Source organism: Aquarana catesbeiana, linkage group LG04 (genome assembly GCF_042186555.1).
Source record: "Aquarana catesbeiana isolate 2022-GZ linkage group LG04, ASM4218655v1, whole genome shotgun sequence".
Classification (NCBI taxonomy): domain Eukaryota; kingdom Metazoa; phylum Chordata; class Amphibia; order Anura; family Ranidae; genus Aquarana; species Aquarana catesbeiana.
Genome location: NC_133327.1, coordinates 303,362,212 through 303,379,266, shown reverse-complemented (window position 1 = coordinate 303,379,266; position 17,055 = coordinate 303,362,212). Strand labels below are relative to the sequence as shown.

General features: G+C 42.0%; 1 protein-coding gene across 1 annotated transcript in view; it reads left to right on the top strand.

Moving 5' to 3' along the window:
• LMBRD1 (LMBR1 domain containing 1) overlaps positions 1 to 17,055 on the top strand; it is a 393,083-nt gene that overhangs the window by 243,253 nt on the left and 132,775 nt on the right. The window contains exons 10-11 of the mRNA XM_073626738.1: positions 1,289 to 1,353; positions 15,179 to 15,281. Of these exons, the coding sequence (XP_073482839.1) occupies positions 1,289 to 1,353; positions 15,179 to 15,281 (168 nt within the window). The remainder of the gene's footprint in view (positions 1 to 1,288; positions 1,354 to 15,178; positions 15,282 to 17,055) is intronic.

The following is a 17,055-nucleotide window of genomic DNA, read 5'->3' as shown; positions in this document are numbered from 1 at the left end:
CACTAAACGCACCTGCAACTACACAAGCCCAATCTCATGGCGTTTATTCCCAGGTATGAACGTGTGTGATTAGGCAAGGCATGTTACCCAAATTGGGACCAAACGCCCCTAGTGGTCATGTATATGAGTGGCTTCCCACACGTCCGCTCACCATGTACAATAGAACAGATATTAGCTAGTAAAACTGCCATCATATAAAAAATCATAATAAAGAAAAATCATGTTCAAATGAAAAAAATGTTCAATTTTAAAGGAGGGAAGAGTGACTACCATATGACATAATAACACTATGTAAATTTAGAAAATTAAAAAAAAAAAAAAAAAAAAAAATATATATATATATATATATATATATATATATATATATATATATATATATATACACACATACATTTTTCCTGCTCCTATTAATCTGAACAATGTTGACATTTGTAAAGCTTCCCACACATTTACTTCCTTGAATTCTGTGACTCATTCACTATACCCTGTGAGCTTTAACTGCAGTGTCACATAATTCACAGAGCCTTCCTTCTGAGCTACAGAGGTGCTGAGAGAAGTTTTAGGAGGTGGAGTCAGTACAGGAGTTACTGCTTGCAGGCACGCAGTTTTTAAAAACTGGAAGTAAGCAGCAGGGAAGGAGCTGCAGGAGAGGCAGGGACTTTTAGAAAGTTACAATGTGAAAGGAAGATTATATTGCATTGTCAAAAAATGAAAGTATATTCTGTGTCCATAGATTTTCCTTTATTTATTAAAAATGTTAGATAGTTGGAAGTGATATGTAGACACTTGAGTAGAACTCAGAAATGATTGTGTATTTTGATGCAAGCATGAACATTACAGGTCTAATATGATCAAACCTCACCTGAATGCAAGTCCTCATCTGCTGAATATCTTTTCTTTTGTCTGTTCTTTTATTGTTTCTGCTTTTGTATCTGTGCACCTTTTTGTTTTTCTTTCAAATAGAATGGCTCAGTGTTTTTCTGTGCATTAAACTTTTATGTTTTCTGCTCATATGTTATATGTGTGTATATGCAAAAAAAATTTTTAAGTAACTGGATTAGTATTAGATCAATATTGCTGTGTGAAAACTTGGCTAAAAATTTAGAAAATTTACATTTTATACTTTGCTCTGCAATGTATACTGTGAAAACATAACAAAATAGTTACTCAGTTTATGCACACACTTGGCACAATTTCAGAATTTTTTCTTACTGGTAATGTATTAACAAAATGTAGTTTAAAAGCTCTAATGTAGTATAAATAGTAACTAAAGTCTTTCATATTTCAGATTATTTGGGGTATATTCTTTATTCTTGTGGCTCTTCTGATGATAATTTCACTTTTCCTTTCTAAGTAAGTATATTTGTGATATTTCCCCCTTATACTATTTATATATTGTTTGTTTTAGTGTATATTTGCACATTTACTTACATTTTTTGGAATATACTTGCCCCTTTAATTTTGATAGAACACCATCCTTACTACTTAAAGTGTTTTGTAAACCCTTACACACCACTTTTACCTTCAGGTAAGCCTTTAATAATAGGCTTACCTGTAGGTACCATGAATATCTTCTAAATTTGCACCGTTTAGGAGATATTCACTGTATCAGCGTGTGCCGACGTCATCGGCACATGCGCACTGAAGAAACGGCTCGCTCGTGCCATCTCTTCAGATACTGTGCCGTTACCACATACTCGCGAGTGACGCCATCACAGCTCTGACCAATCAACGCCAGAGCCCACGATACCCTGAAATAACTCCGGGAGATATGTCGCCTGGCCACAGCGTTGTGTCGGGACTGCTGCGGGGGCTTCGATCTAAGGTAAGTTTTTCATAGTGAGCTAGTATGCTATGTATACTAGCTCATTATGCCTTTGTCTTGAAGGTTTTTTTTTTTTTCCTGGGTTTACAACCACTTTAAAGTGGAATTAAATTCTCTGTCAGCATTAAGTGGTTCTTTAGCCTCAAGTTTTTTTTTTTTTTTTTTTTTTTTTTTTTTTTTTTTTTACCATTCTATGCAGGTGGGGTTTCCAGGGGCCAAAGACTCTACACTTGTTGAACAACTTGATGATGTTCAAACTAGTATTTGACTAGCAGCACTTGAGTCTCAAAAGCCAAAACAAGTCCATATGGGCACTAAAAGGCTGGCTAAATCAAAAAAGATGTTTCACATGCAGGCAAATAGAAAGTGCACTACATGAGGACTGGCCTAATCCGAGACGGATATTCATTCTTCGTAATGCTTTGCTGAATTGTATCCCATGGAAAAGGAAATTAAGAAAAAATGGGTTGATCCTTCCATCTTCTATTGAGAATTTACCCTTTTCTTTCTTTACTTTTTGTCCTTGCATGTGCACCCTCACAGCTGGCAAGAGTCTATTTGCCAAACTATTGCTAACTGGACAACCTGTCCTGGATGACCCATTTCTCTTAGAACAATTGCAATTAATGCCTCTGTCTTATTGTTTTGTGTCAATGAAAAATGTACTTCACCAAGTCTCTAGAACAGGGGTGTCAAACTGGCGGCCCTTCAGCTGTTGTGGAACTACAAGTCCCATCATGCCTTTGCCTGTGGGAAGTCGTGCTTGTAACTGTCAGCCCTGCAATGCCTCATGGGACAGCTGGAGGGCCATCAGTTTGACGCCTGTGCTCTAGAATATCCGTTCTCTGTGCATATGTGCAGATTTTTTTTGGTTAAAAGTTTGATCTGCTGAACCTGCTTGTCAGAGGTGAAATATATGAATGCCTGTTGACAGTGAACACCTTTTCTGGGGAATTCCTTAATAAATGAATCAAAGAAGTCACTGCAGGAAAGTCTTCTACTCCTGCGGCTACAACCTCCACTCAGTGAAATGGACCTTTTCACTTTCCCCTGGTTTCTCCAAGCCAAGTCTTAGGACTTCCTTTCAAGTCTTAGAGCCTGAAGTCCACCAAACCTGCCCAGAAGCCCTCTTCAAAATGAAGAGGTCACCCGACTCCTTAGATCGGTGGGGCATCTGTTGATATTTGCGTCAGTCAAGATGCAAGAGTCCAAGGTCTCTGTCCAAGTTATTTCAAAGGGCTACAAAACAAGCATATTTACTGGCAACCTTGCACCACCTTCGGTCACAAGGAGAAGTTATACCAATGCTTCCAGCAGAAAGGTTACAAGTTTTTTATTCAAATCTACACACCATATGAAAATTATAGAGGCATCTTCCCAATATCGGATTTAAAATCCCTAAACCGATTTCTTTGGGTATCAAAATTTTGTATGGAATCCGCAAGAAATCAGCCTTAGCTTTTCTCAGACAAAAATAATTTCTTGTATCAAAAGACATACAAGAGGCCCATCTACATATCCTTATCTTCCCCTTACATCAATGCTTTCTGCATTTTGCTGTGAGAGACCAGCATTCCCAATTCAAGCTCTCCTGTGAACCCTGAATTTTCACAAAAGTACTTGCCTATTTCTTGCTTTTCTGTGGACACTAGCATACACGTCACAGGTTATTTAAACAGCCTTCTGCTGAAAGACTTCTCAGCCATAACCTTGTCTGCCAACGTCCAAATGACAATTCAGTTCCTTCAAACCTTTTGACCATGTAATCAACTTTCCAAAATCTGTCCTCCAGCCCCCATACCTTCTGAAATGTGTGGGTCTAATCTTGAACAAAGCAAAAGCAAGAATTTGACTTCCTTCAGAAAAGATTACCTCCTTGAAGGCCTACATGAGGAGCTTCAGATCCAAAAGGCACCCCTCATTTTGTTTCTGCATGAGGGTTCTGGGTCTGATGTTAGCCTCCTTTTGAGGCAGTTCCCTTTGCACATTTGCTCTGCTGGTCACTTCAACTTGACATCCTCATCTTGTGTTACTAGCAGAACCACTATTTGGATCGTCCTATACATCTATCCTACATGGTGGATCTTCACTGTCCTGGAGTCTGGAAATTCATTACTTTGCACTTATTGGAAGGCTGGGACAACAGATGCCAGCCTTACAGACTAAGGGTGAGTTTAAGATTTCTGTTCAAACCTCTTTAGAGTTCTAAAACTAATGTAGTGGTCCTGCCCATTCAAGATCCGAAGATTGACAACTTGTTCCTATTGTTTCAATAGGTTTGCATTAAGCCTATTTTTGACATTTGGTGTTTACAAGTTAAAATCCGTATTTTTTGCTAGAAAATTACTTAGAGCCCCCAAACATATATATATATATATATATATATATATATATATATATATATATATATATATATATATATATATATATATATATATATATATATATATATATATATATATATATATATTATAGCAGAGAATAAAATTGGGATTGTTGCAATATTTTATATCGCACGGTATTTGTGCAGCGGTGTTTTAAACGCAACTTTTTGGGGAAAGGGACACTTTCATGAATTTTAAAAAAGCCAAACAGTAAAGTTAGCCTAATTTTTTGTATAATGTGAAAGATGATGTTACGCCGAGTAAATAGATACCAAATATGTCACGCTTTATAATTGCAAGCACTCGTGGAATGGCGACAAACTACGGTACCTAAAAATCTCCATAGGCGACGCTTTAAATTTTTTTTACGTTACCAGGTTAGAGTTACAGAGGAGGTCTAGTGCTAGAATTATTGCTCTCGTGCTGACGACCGCGGCGATACCTCACATGTGTGATTCGAACACAGTTTACATATGCGAGCACGACTTTTATTTTTATATTTATAAATTTTGTTGAAAAAAAAAAAAAAAAATTGATTACTTTTATTGCTGTCACAAGGAATGTAAACATCCCTTGTGACAGTAATAGGTGGTGACAGGTACTCTTTATAGACCCCCGATCCCTCCTTTGCACTTCAAAGTATTCACATCGTTGTTTTCGGTGATTCTGAATACTGTATATTTTTTTTTAAACCGGCGCCATTGGCAGCCTAGTAAACGGGAAGTGACGTCATGATGTTGCTTCTGTGTTTACAATTAGTAGTCTGGAACGAAGCCGCTTACGGCTTCATTCCAGACTGTCTCACTAGCCCCCGGAGGCGGCGAATTGGTGATCAGGCCTCCTGGTGGATCGGGAGGCCCGGTAAGAGCGGCGGGAGGCGGGGACGTCCCCTCCCGCTCCTCCGGTATAACAGCCGAGCGGCTTTTAGCCGCATCGGTTGTTATACCTGGAACGTCGGCTCTAAAAAAACAGTACTGAGATGATGCCTGCAGCTACGGGCATCATCCTGGTATAACCCACGAAAGAGTATGCACATCTGCGTACGCTCGGCGGGAAAGGATTAAAAATGCCAGGTCAGTCAGTCTCCCTCCTTTCAGGGGGATTTTCTGGCCTCGGTAGACATCTGAGAAAAAAAAATCCCCATATTTCTGCTTGCATTTTGTGGTGGGCAAACAGCATGTTTGTTGCCCTTCCCTTGAGCCTGTCCACAGCCCCCCTGCATTTTCACTGTGATGCCTGCCCCAGCTTTGGCTTTGCTCCAGTCTCAGAGGATCCACGTTGTGGAGTATGATGTGGGATCTGACTGTTGCAATTGAATATTCTGGCTGTGTGGATTTAATGGACTCGGTCCTTGGACAGAGCATCTAACCCCCAAAGTCAAACTCTCCCTGACTTTGTCGTTTTTCAATCTGTCAGTTGGAGTTAGGGAAGACTTTTCTTCCACAATCATGGACAGTTGTCTTAACAGAACAAAAAATGTTGGGCGGCAAAGCAGTCCTGAGCACCTTCTCAGTGCAGGGGTCCAGCCAACATTTTGAAACTCAGGATGTTCTAGTTGTTCCTTCAGCACTGGACATCTTTATTGTGAAGACAATCAACAAAAATGCAGTTAGACAATGCCACAATGGTGGCTTATAGCAGTCACCAAGGAGGAACCCAAAGTTGCTCTGCTCTAAGGGAATCTGACTTGAACCCCACTTGGGCAAAATGTTGCATTCCGGCCCTATCCGCCATACTCATTCTAGGTGTGGAATATTGGAACTTGAGCTTCCCTAATTGTCAGTTCCTGAGACTTCCTTAGTTGTAAGCGTCTGGATCTTAAAAAATGTACTGTCTGTCCGGGGATCTTTTAGGCCCTTTGCCACAGGTGGAAAAAAACAAATATAGATCTTCTGGCTTTCAGATTCGGCAACACACATTTGTCACTAGATCCAAGGACACTCTGGATATACTGTGGGATCATTTCAGTCTGATCTATGCTTTTCCTCCGCTCCAGATTTTCAGCATTGAGAAGGAGGACAACCCAGTGCTCCTCATTGCAATTAATTGGCCCAGGAGAACATGGTATTCCAACATACTCAAGCTACTGACAAAGTCTATGGGGGCGCTTCCAGATTTCCTGGACCTTCTGTTCAAGAGCCAGTGTTCATCCTGCTTCTCTGTCACGGAATTTATCCCATCCTTCCTCTAGTCTGTTCTGGGCCAAAAACTGTCCGATCCCCCTGGGATTTCAGTCTGGTTCTCACTCCTCTTCAGAAGCTACCCTTTGAGCCTATCAAGGATATTCACTTGTTTGACCTTACCTATAAGGTGACCTTACTTGTTACAGTCACCTCTGTGAGGAGAGTCTCTGAGTTGGTGGTTTTATCCTACAAGGAGCCCCTCTTTAGTGTTGAGCCTCCTTTTTTTTCTTTTTTTTTTTGTTTCCTCAAAGATGGTCTCTGCTTTCTACTTTTATCAGGATATTGTCCTTCCTTCCTTTCTTCCTGCATCCTAAGGAAAATCCTCTCCACTGTCTGGACATGTTGCAGTGAGAATTTACCTCTCAGCTAGTGCTTCCTTTATGAAATCAAAGCTCAATTGAGAAGACTTTTAGGAAAAAAAAAGTTTCAACTCTTGGCAACCAAAAAGTTAGAAAATTAAAACCTCCTTATAAGTTATACTCTCTATTAGCAATATGCCGAAATTAATTTGAAGGCAAGTGGTTTTCATTATTCTAACCATTATTTAAAGTGGAATGAAGCCTCCTATCCTTCACAGCCACGGAAGCTGACGTCTTAGCCTGTGTTTGATCTGCAGTTGTCATGGTACTATGCTTGCCATCAGTTATCACATCAGCCATTTGATGACAATTTGGCTGACAGCACAAGCAGCTATGAAAGTTATCCTTTATGGCATTCCTTGAATGTAACTGTTTTGGAAAGCCAATAAATTGATGTTTTTTGTAAATCCTTATTCTAGAGATTTCTGTCCACTTTTGCTACCATCTGGGACAGGAAGAAGGGGAATGTCTTCCTGATGGAGACCCAAAAAGCTGTAAAAATGTAAACTTTGTCTGCTCCTTTTGGAGATATTTCCCCTTCTTTTCTGAAGGAAAGGTGTCAGGCATTTTCTTTAATTTCCAGTCCTGTCCAAGGAGCAGCATGTTCCACATTAGGGAGACACCAGTAAATGATTACAATTCTTACCTTCCTCACCCCGTGCTGAAACGAAAAAAAAAAAAAAAAAATGTATATAACAGAAAATCTCGCCTCTCTACTCCCGCACATTGGAAAGGTCCTATCACCTTTTGGCGTTGCCTGTGTACTGAGCAGTTTGCACTCCAATTTTCTGTCAGAATGTATGCATGTCCTCAACCATGTATAATTCATTGATTTTCTTTCATTTATTGACAGACACAGTGCTCCATTATTCAGAACCATAGGGTTATATCACCCCCTACAGGAGTAGTACACTAGGCAGAAAAAAGACTTGGCTACACCTATGGGCAGTCCTTGGTGATGTACACCCCCCTCTCTGCTATAGGCCTTCAGTTTTTTTTTCTTCCTAGTCATGAGTAAGGACCTAGTTCCCTGCTGCGATCTCTGGTCCTGGCATTTTTTTGTTTTTGCTTTTTAAGTTAATTTTTTCTCTTGGATTTTTTCCTGTGAGATCTACAATCAACTGCCGGACTGGACGACGAGCTGGACACTAAGATCCACTGGTCTCCCCAGTCTGGTCAGCAAGCGCCTGCAGACAGCAGGTACGCGCTAGGTCGGCCGCGACATAGCTCTACTGGACGGGAGCTATCCCTGTGAGTTAAACGTCTCGTGAGGTCGCATACAACCGGGTCTCGGCCTGTGTCACAGCGTTCCTCATGGCCGACAGCCCCCCGCTTTGGTGGCAAGGAGGATCTGTCTGGGAGCATTACCTGTGCACTCTCTGGAGTGGTAAGTAAGGGGACCCCTCCTGTCCTTCTCTGGAGTGGTGTGGGGCGCTGGTACTCCCTGGGGTTCTCCTCCACACCCCCGGGTGATATCCAGGCCTCTAGCTTAGGTGCCTCGGACACTCTGTTCACCCTCCCTCCCCTCCAGGGTTGTCACTATGGGGGGGTACACCTTGGCACCTGATGGATGGTTGGGTGGGTGACCAGGCATCCGCAGATCCGTGCCCCCTGCGGCTGCCCTCCACTAATTTAGGCCGCGGCTTTGTGGCCTACCGAGCACTCACGCCAGGTGGCCGAAAATTCAGGCCACAGCTTTTGCGGCCTACCGAGCGACATGCAGGGGGGCGGCCCTAGAGCTGGCATCCGCCCTCCTTCCTGGGCTCTAGTCTGGTCCGGTCCCCCCCCGCGGACCTGTGCACACGTAGCGGGCGGCTGAAATTTGGCCTACCTTTTTGGGGGGGTTGTTTAAGTGGACCCTCTGTAGGCACCCCCTGTGAGGAGCCTTAGCCAGTGCCCCCTGTGAGGGGCCCAGTGGCGCCCCCTGTGCGGGGCATCCGTAGGCGATCAAGTCGGATGATGCCAGGAAGGTGGTCTATGTCCATCACCAGGGCGGAACGAAGAGTGTTGGCTGCCCTGACAGTAGCCACCATCCTCTTGTTGGCAGAATGCCTTGTTCCGGCCCTCTCCGACGTATGCATTCTAGGAGTGGAAAAATAGCAAAAATGGCAGGTGATTGCCTCAGTCGGCTAGTGTTGGTCCACGGGGTGGTCCCTTCGCCAGGACATGTTTCATCGGATATGTCTCTGATGGGGCACTCCCGAGGTAGACCTGTTAGCGTCCCGACTTAATGGAACTATACTGAGGTTTCTGGCAAGGTCACAGGCTCCTCTGGTGGACACTGCAGACGTTTTGGTGGTCCAGTGGTGCCGGGCTTTTGCGCAGGATCGAGGTCGGAGGGACTCCGGTTATTCTAGTGGGGCCAGGTGGTCTCGTTGGTCTTGGTACGCTGACCTGGTGTGCTTGGTCGCTGGCGTCCCTTGGCGACTGCCTCTGTGTCCCAAGGGCCGATCTTCCATCCTGCTTTAGTCGATGGTTTTTGAAGGCCTGGCTGTTATGAGCCAGGTGCTGAAGTTACGATGCTGCTGAAGGCTAGGAAGCCTTCCTCTGGGAAGATTTACCACCGGACATGAATATGTTACCCATTTATTATATTTATGATTTAATATCTCAAAGATATGATGTGGGTTAAATGAGAGTTCTTTCTTCAAGAGTGAAAGCTTTAACACAATAACAACATTTATTGGTGAGTAGTTGAAAGTCTATCTATTATACAGCCATCTATTGTCTACATCAGGGAAGAAAATATTAGGTTAAAATAAAAGAATACAGAGTATATTCCTCAATTGATCGAAATACAAATGGCAAACAAACATGACAAGCAGATATACCTTAAGTGCGACCTGATATTTACCAGTAGTGATGTGTGTGGGCCCACGTCAGACTCATGACTCCTCTTCCCAGTGTGTACCTTACACTAATATAGGCCCATCTCTCGTTGACTTGAACAGGGCCCCCCTGATTGGTGGAACGATGTTACCCCTCTCCTCCCTCTGGGCGTATCTCCTTCGAGATTGGACAATTTTCCCTTCCCCTCAATTTAGCATAGATCAGCCCCTCACTAGCACCTCCTCTCTTGGGGAAATTATTAGTTAGAAGAGAAATAAATTAAAGAGAAGGTCATCTCCTTCTCTTGAAAGGAACACTTAACTATGCATGGTCATAACCGAGGCAAATTGTCCATTCCGGAACAGATCAAAGAAATGTTCTCAGCATATCAAACACCCTTTGAAGTGGATAAAGGGTTGGTTAACACAGGGGACGACAAGGCCTTTAGCTAATGAATTTGGCCCCGTCAAGTCTCCACTACAGTATTTAACTCAGATGGTATCTCTTCCTTGCATTTGAACTTACGACGGGTAAATAGCAGAGCATCTCCCATAAAACACACAAACAAACCCAACATTCCTGCAGATCAAAAGGAATTGTTGAATGAATTAGGTTCTTAATCTAAAGCCTGCCATATGTGTAGAGCTAGCTAGGTTAACCCCTTACCAACATCAATATTTCATACACACAAATCCTTGTTTCTTATTCCAATTATATATAATTATACACGCACAAATATTCCCGGTTGCTAATGGAGTCTACTCCTAAACTCCTCATAAGGCAACAGCTAGCATACATATCCTGGTGTGAGGCGCTTGCCATTTACCCTCATTCTTTCTCGGTGGCTCGAAATTTGACCTTCCTTCATGGGGGGGGGGGGTTGGTTGAGCAGAACTTGGCCTTGAGTACCGTCAAGGGCCAGGTGTCAGCCTTAGCGGTTTTCTTCAGCGTCCCCTGGTCTCGCACTCCCTGGTGTGTACTCTTAATCAAGGGTTTCGACATCTGTCTTCACTGGTGCGGTCGCTTCTACCGCCGTGGGATCTACTCTTGATGCGTTCAGTTCTACAGGAGCCTCCCTTTGAAAATATTCAGGAGGATCTTCTGCTTGCTCTGTCCCAGAAGGTGGCTTTTTTGGTTGCTATCACCTCTGCTCGCAGGGTGTCGGAACTGTAGGCGTTGCCACGTCATACTCCTTACCTGGTAATCCACAAAGATGAAGTGGTTCTTCACCCTTGTCCGTGGTTCCCTCCTCTGATTCCTTTTGATTAAGGACGTTGTATTGCCTTCCCTGTGTCCCAGGTCAAAATGTCCTAAGGGATTTACCTTACATGAGCTGGATGTTTTTGGGCGATTCAGGTGTATTTGGCAGTCACAGGGCCTTTTCAGAGATCATACTCACTGTTTGTGATCACAGACGGGCCAAGAAAGGGGCTGTCTGCTTCTTCTGTGACCTTTCTAGATGGCTCAGACAGACGATGACTCTGGTCTATTCTATCAGGGGTTGGGTTCCTCCTTTCCCCGTTCAGGCGCATTCTGCTTGGCTGCTTATTGCTTCTTGGGCCTCTCATCATCAGGCATCAGCTGCACTGGTTTGCAAGGGGGCCACTTGGTCGTCGATGTACACTTTCACAAAATTCTACAACGTGGCTGTGCTGGCATCTGAGGATGCTTCTTTTGGCCGCAAGGTGTTGCAGGCTGCTGTTTAGAGGGTCTATTCCCTCTTGAAGGGGTATTGTTCAGGATGGGCTTCAGTTTGTTTCTGTGTTGCACTCCTGTTACCTGGTTGGCTCTTGTTTTAGCTTTGGGATTTTTTGTTGTCCCACCCCTCATGTTTGGCACTGCTTTGGGACATCCCTATGGTTCTGAAAAATAGAGCGCTATGTCTGTCAATGAACGAAAGAGAAAATGGGATTTTTGACTTGCCAAAAAATCAATTTCTCTGAGTTCATTGACAGACACAGCACCCACCCCTCTGAGTTTTGATGCTTCTGACACTGCTTGTTACTAAACTGAAGGCCTATAGCAGAGTGGGGGTTGTATATCACCTAGGACTGCCCATAGGCATAGCCAAGTCTCTTTTCTGCCTAGTGTCCTACTCCTGTAGGGAGCGATATAACCCTATGGTTCTGAATAATGGAGCGCTGTGTCTGTCAATGAACTCAGAGAAATGTATTTTATGGTAAGTCAAAAATCTCATTATTTTGCTTTTAAAGCATAGTACAGAAGCATTTCCATGCGCAAACCTAAATTGTATGTAGCATCTATTACACTTGTGAATTCTGCAGAAATTATTAGCTAACATTGTTCCATATGTAAAAAAATATTAAAACATTCACTTGTACAAAAAATGGTGAATGTAGTAGTTTTACTGGCTTCAGCACAGCATAGTGCACCACCTACGGTAAGAATAATTTAATATTACAATTTACATGGTAGTTTAACTTCAAACTTTTTAAGTTTTAAATTTGAACTGGGTAGTAATTTTGAAAGCTTGAACTTTCTACTCGTGTTTTTTTTTTTTTTTTTTTATCGCTGAATATCCACTGAAGAGAATCAAGCTGTTACTAAAATCCACACTTGACAGGCTTTTCCGCATTTTCTGCACCTCTGGGACTGAAAGGGTTAGTGTGGCCTATCCATCATAATGAGCATAAATTGTATGTGGCAATGCTCTTTATAGTCTCATTTGGCAGGCAGGAAATATCATCCAGAGTTAATGTGCCATGATTATGCATTTTTAACCTGAACGTATCCTGCGGCTATCAAAAAGTTGCTAATCCATTTGAAAATTTTGAAAATCAACCTTTTATATACACAGCAACAGGCTCAGAACTTTCTGCTTCATTAGACTTAGATATATAATAGTAGAGATTTATCAAGGCTCAATCAAGAAGGCTTTTAGGGGGAAAAAAAAGTTTCAAATCTTGGCAACCAAGCAATGTTAGAAAATTAAAGCCTTCTCCTAAGTTACCCTATATATACCATATCAGTAATATGCCAACATTAATTTAAAGGCAAATGTTTTTAATTATTTTAACCATTCGCTAAAGTGGAACCTAAACACTTCTATCTTTCATAGCCAAGGAAGCTGCTGTCTTAACCTGTGTTTGATCTTCAGTTGTCATAGTAGTGCACATGTAAGCAGTTATCACACCAGCTTGACCGTTCAGCTGAGAGCACAAGTAACTATGTCTGTTATCATTCACAATATGTTTTAAGTGAACTGTTTGGGAAACCGTTAAAGGCACATATTTCTGTAGAAAACAAATTTGCGTTTATTTTTTCCCCGCAGAAGCCTGGAAAGCATATTACACCCATGATAAGTAGATCACAGGTGCAAAGCCTGTCTCCTGCACACTCTCTCAGTATAGCTGTCTGCCCTTACCTCCCATATGGCAGACAGTTACTGAAGAGCAGCTCACCAGCACTCTAACAGTTCATTGATTACTACATGTCGTCTGCCAGAATGGAACACAATTATTCTAGTACATTCATTCACAGTACTCTGTGAATGAATGACGCAGATGTGTGGGCGGAGCTCTGCACAGCCACACTGTTTTTAAATTATGACTGTGTGTGTGGGGAAAAGAACCCCTGCCTGCTGTCACAGGGGGTGGATCTTATGTTAAATGGATTTAACACCATCTCTTATTAAATTTTAATCATGTTTACCCACATTTTGCAATCTTGCATCTATACTAGCAAACTTTACATTATTTAACCACCTTCCACCTGGCCACTATGTGACAGGAGCCTTGTCGATTTGGGAGGATGTACCCATACATTTCTTTCACTGTAGCTGCTCATGCGTGCCCTCGGGGTGCATAGCGGCGTGACCTGTAGTCGCTGTGTCCCTTTTGACCACCGATCAGGGCCAATGAAATGACCAATCACAGCAATCTCCATTGTAAACATGTCTGCAGCGTTTTGAATAGTCTATATTCATGGCCATCAGGAAGAGAAACGGATTGCTTGCAACAGCCATTGAGTAAACAACTAGAGTGTAAAAAAACAAAAATTAAAATTTGGCGACATTGTACTGTTCTATGTATTGATTGGAGACATTGGCTACCGTCAATAGACGTCCTCCCCTTTGCACGCTGGCTATGCCCCCCTGAAGAGGGCATGCGGCGCGCTGTGATCATCCGAGTTAATGAGACTTAGGTGATCACAGATCGGAGTAAGGGGTCGATCCCGACCCCTGACCACATAATCAGCTGTCAGCCAATGACAGCTGATCACGTGATGTAAACAGAAGATGTGTAATCATTTTTTCTTGTTCTCACGCTGAGCGTGAGGAGAAAAAAAAGCTGATCACTGGCTTCTGTTGAAGAAACATCGGTCCCGAAGAGGAAGAGGCGATGCCGCCTCATATTTGTCTACCTTTACCGCCTGCCAGTGCCACGAATCAGTGCCCTCCAGTACATAAGTGCTCACAATCAGTGCCACCTATCAATGCCCACGAGTGCCACTTATCAATGCCCAAAAGTGGTGCCTATCAGTACCTCATTAGTGCCACCTAGCAGTGCTGCCTATCAGTGCCCATCACTGCCACCTATCAGTGCCACCTATCCCCTTCAGTGCCACCTTTCAGTGCCCACCAATGCCACCATTCAGTGCCCACCAGTGCCACCTTTCAGTCCCCACCAGTGCCACCTTTCAGTGCCCAACTGTGTCGTCTATTAGTGCCCACCTGTGTCGTCTATTAGTGCCCACCTGTGTCGTCTATTAGTGCCCATCAGTGTCATCTATTAGTTCCCATCAGTGTCGTCTATTAGTGCCCATCAGTGTCGTCTATTAGTGCCCATCAGTGTCGTCTATTAGTGCCCATCAGTGTCGTCTATTAGTGCCCATCAGTGTCGTCTATTAGTGTCCATCAGTGTCGTCTATTAGTGCCCATCAGTGTCGTCTATTAGTGCCCATCAGTGTCGTCTTAGTGCCCATCAGTGTCGTCTTAGTGCCCATCAGTGTCTCCTTATCAATGCCCATCAGTGCAGCCTCATCAGCGTACATTAATGAAGGCGAAAAATGACCTGTTTGCAAAATTTATTAACAAAATATAAAACAGTTTTGTATTTTATTTATTTATTTTTTAAATCGGTCTTTTTTAATTTGTTTAACAAAAAATAAAAAACACAGAGGTGATCAAATACCACAAAAAGAAAGCTCTATTTGTGGGAAAAAATTATAATTTCATTTGGGTACAGTGTTGTATGACAGCGCAATTGTCATTCAACGAGTGACAGCGCTAAAAGCTGAAAATTGGTCTGGGAAGGAGGGTGGTTTAGGTGCCCAGTAAGCAAGTGGTTAAACTGTTTTCACACGGTCCTGAACAACACTTGGGTGCCTAGCTCACCACTCATCTATATTTTAATACCAGAAGAATGAAACTCTCTAGTTTTCATTTTTTTCATTGTATAATTCAGTTTTGATTGATGTGGGCATATGTGGGACAGCTACCGCAAAATGAATAGATGTTAGATAACCTCCGAGTATATCAATAAGGTGTCCCCACTGAAGCTTTATATAACTTTTTAATATTGTGGCTTGTTAAATATGAATGTTAATGTATTAATCATTTCTATCCTCTTTTGGTAGTCTTGATAAAGCTCTTCACTCTGCCGGCATTGAATCAGGATTTATAATCTTTGGTACAAACATAACAAATCCATTGAATCTTCTTCTCCCAGTTCTGCAGAGGGTGAGTAGAAGTTCTTTTGTTGATGCATGAGTCTTGTATAAAAGCTATAGAACAAAAGTTGAGTGTTTTCGCACCCCCGGGAATGCCATCATCCCTTCAAATCAGCGTTTAAAGTAAAAAACTATTGATTTGAAATTTTACAGACATCCAGGCTATTCATAAAAATACAATTTTTAGTGTCACATCATAAAACAGCTTGGGTATAGTATTCTCTAATATTCTGACACATTTTGAGACACTCTCTTCACAGAAGGTACAGAAGCTGAAACAATGGACAAAAACCACAACTAATGCTCAGCAATAATAAGAAAATCAACTTTGGCCAGTTTGTTAAATGCTTACAACCCAAGGGATCACTGAACACTGTTGATAAATAAAACACCACACTAGGGGAATGCCCCCCACTACAATGCAGCAGGTCCAGGGACATCTTGCTTGAAAGAATCACAGGCGCCACTCTTGGATCAATCAAAAGAAAGACACGAGCATAAAAAACAAAAAAAGGAGCAAAAAATCATCTAATTCCAAAAATTATATATATATATATATATATATATATATATATATATATATATATATATATATATATATATATATATAATATTTTTTTTTTTTTTTTTTTTTTTTTTCAGATATTTCAGAAAAAATATAAAGGAAAAATATATTGTTGTAAAGGCCCCATTACAGCTATATCATGACACCAGTGATCAAACAAATAACTCAAAGGCTAAAAGCAGTGTTTGGGATGTCAGATAAACATTATAATGTTAAGTGGCAGCATATATACAAAATACCTTCAAGGATATTGAAGCCGTTCAAGCATAAAAGGGTTGCTGGGGTAAAAAAGTTTGTAGATAGATTCTGAATAACAAGAAACATTATTACTGTAATGTGTTTTAGAATTCACAATTATTTTAATATATGCTATAGCCATTATTACTAAATGTGTCAGATCTGCCAAGCCTGCACTAATTGTGAGATTCCCTGTGGAGCAAATATTAAAGTGGTTGAAAACCAAATACAAACAAAACATTAAATCTAATAAAGATCAAGAGTGCAAGATATTGTGGGTAGAACAGCCGCCTGTCAGCTGTAATCCTGCCCACTCTACTGATTAAAACAAACACCGCCATGAAAAAAATTGTGGCGCCACTCCCCTTCTCCTTTGACAGCCTATGTGATAAGACACATGCATAAGCCTGTATGAAGGGGACATGTCTGCTGCTCTGCACTTTACTGTACCTGAGATCGGAGTCGGCAGAGTTTACTTTCACTTTCCTCCACTCTTCTCTGGATTTATCCAGGTATAAAGCTCACTGAAATTCTTGCATAGGATATTTGCAGCAGAGAGAGAGCGAGAGACGGAAGGAGAGAGAGAATGAGACAGACGGTGAAAGACCGAAAGAGGCACACAGACTGAGGCAGAGAGAGACAGTAAGATGCAGAGAGAGTGAGAGGCAGAGAGCGAGAGAGAGAAAGAGACACATAGTGAGACAGGAGAAACCGCAGAGAATACAGAGAGAGCAAGACTGTGGTTTAGTGGGTGGGGGCTAGTGTGATGTTAGGTCACCGCTCCTTTAAGCTTTGGTGCTATGCCACTTCCACAGATCGGCAGATTTATGAAGTCTGCAACTAAATGAGGATGCATTTTTGAGAAGTACACTCAATGTGATTTAGGCTTTACCAACATCATCTACTAAACTATGCAAACAAATGGTGTTTTGGGTATTTGGGTTTACAACCACTTTAAAGTAATGTAGTGATTTGTATATAT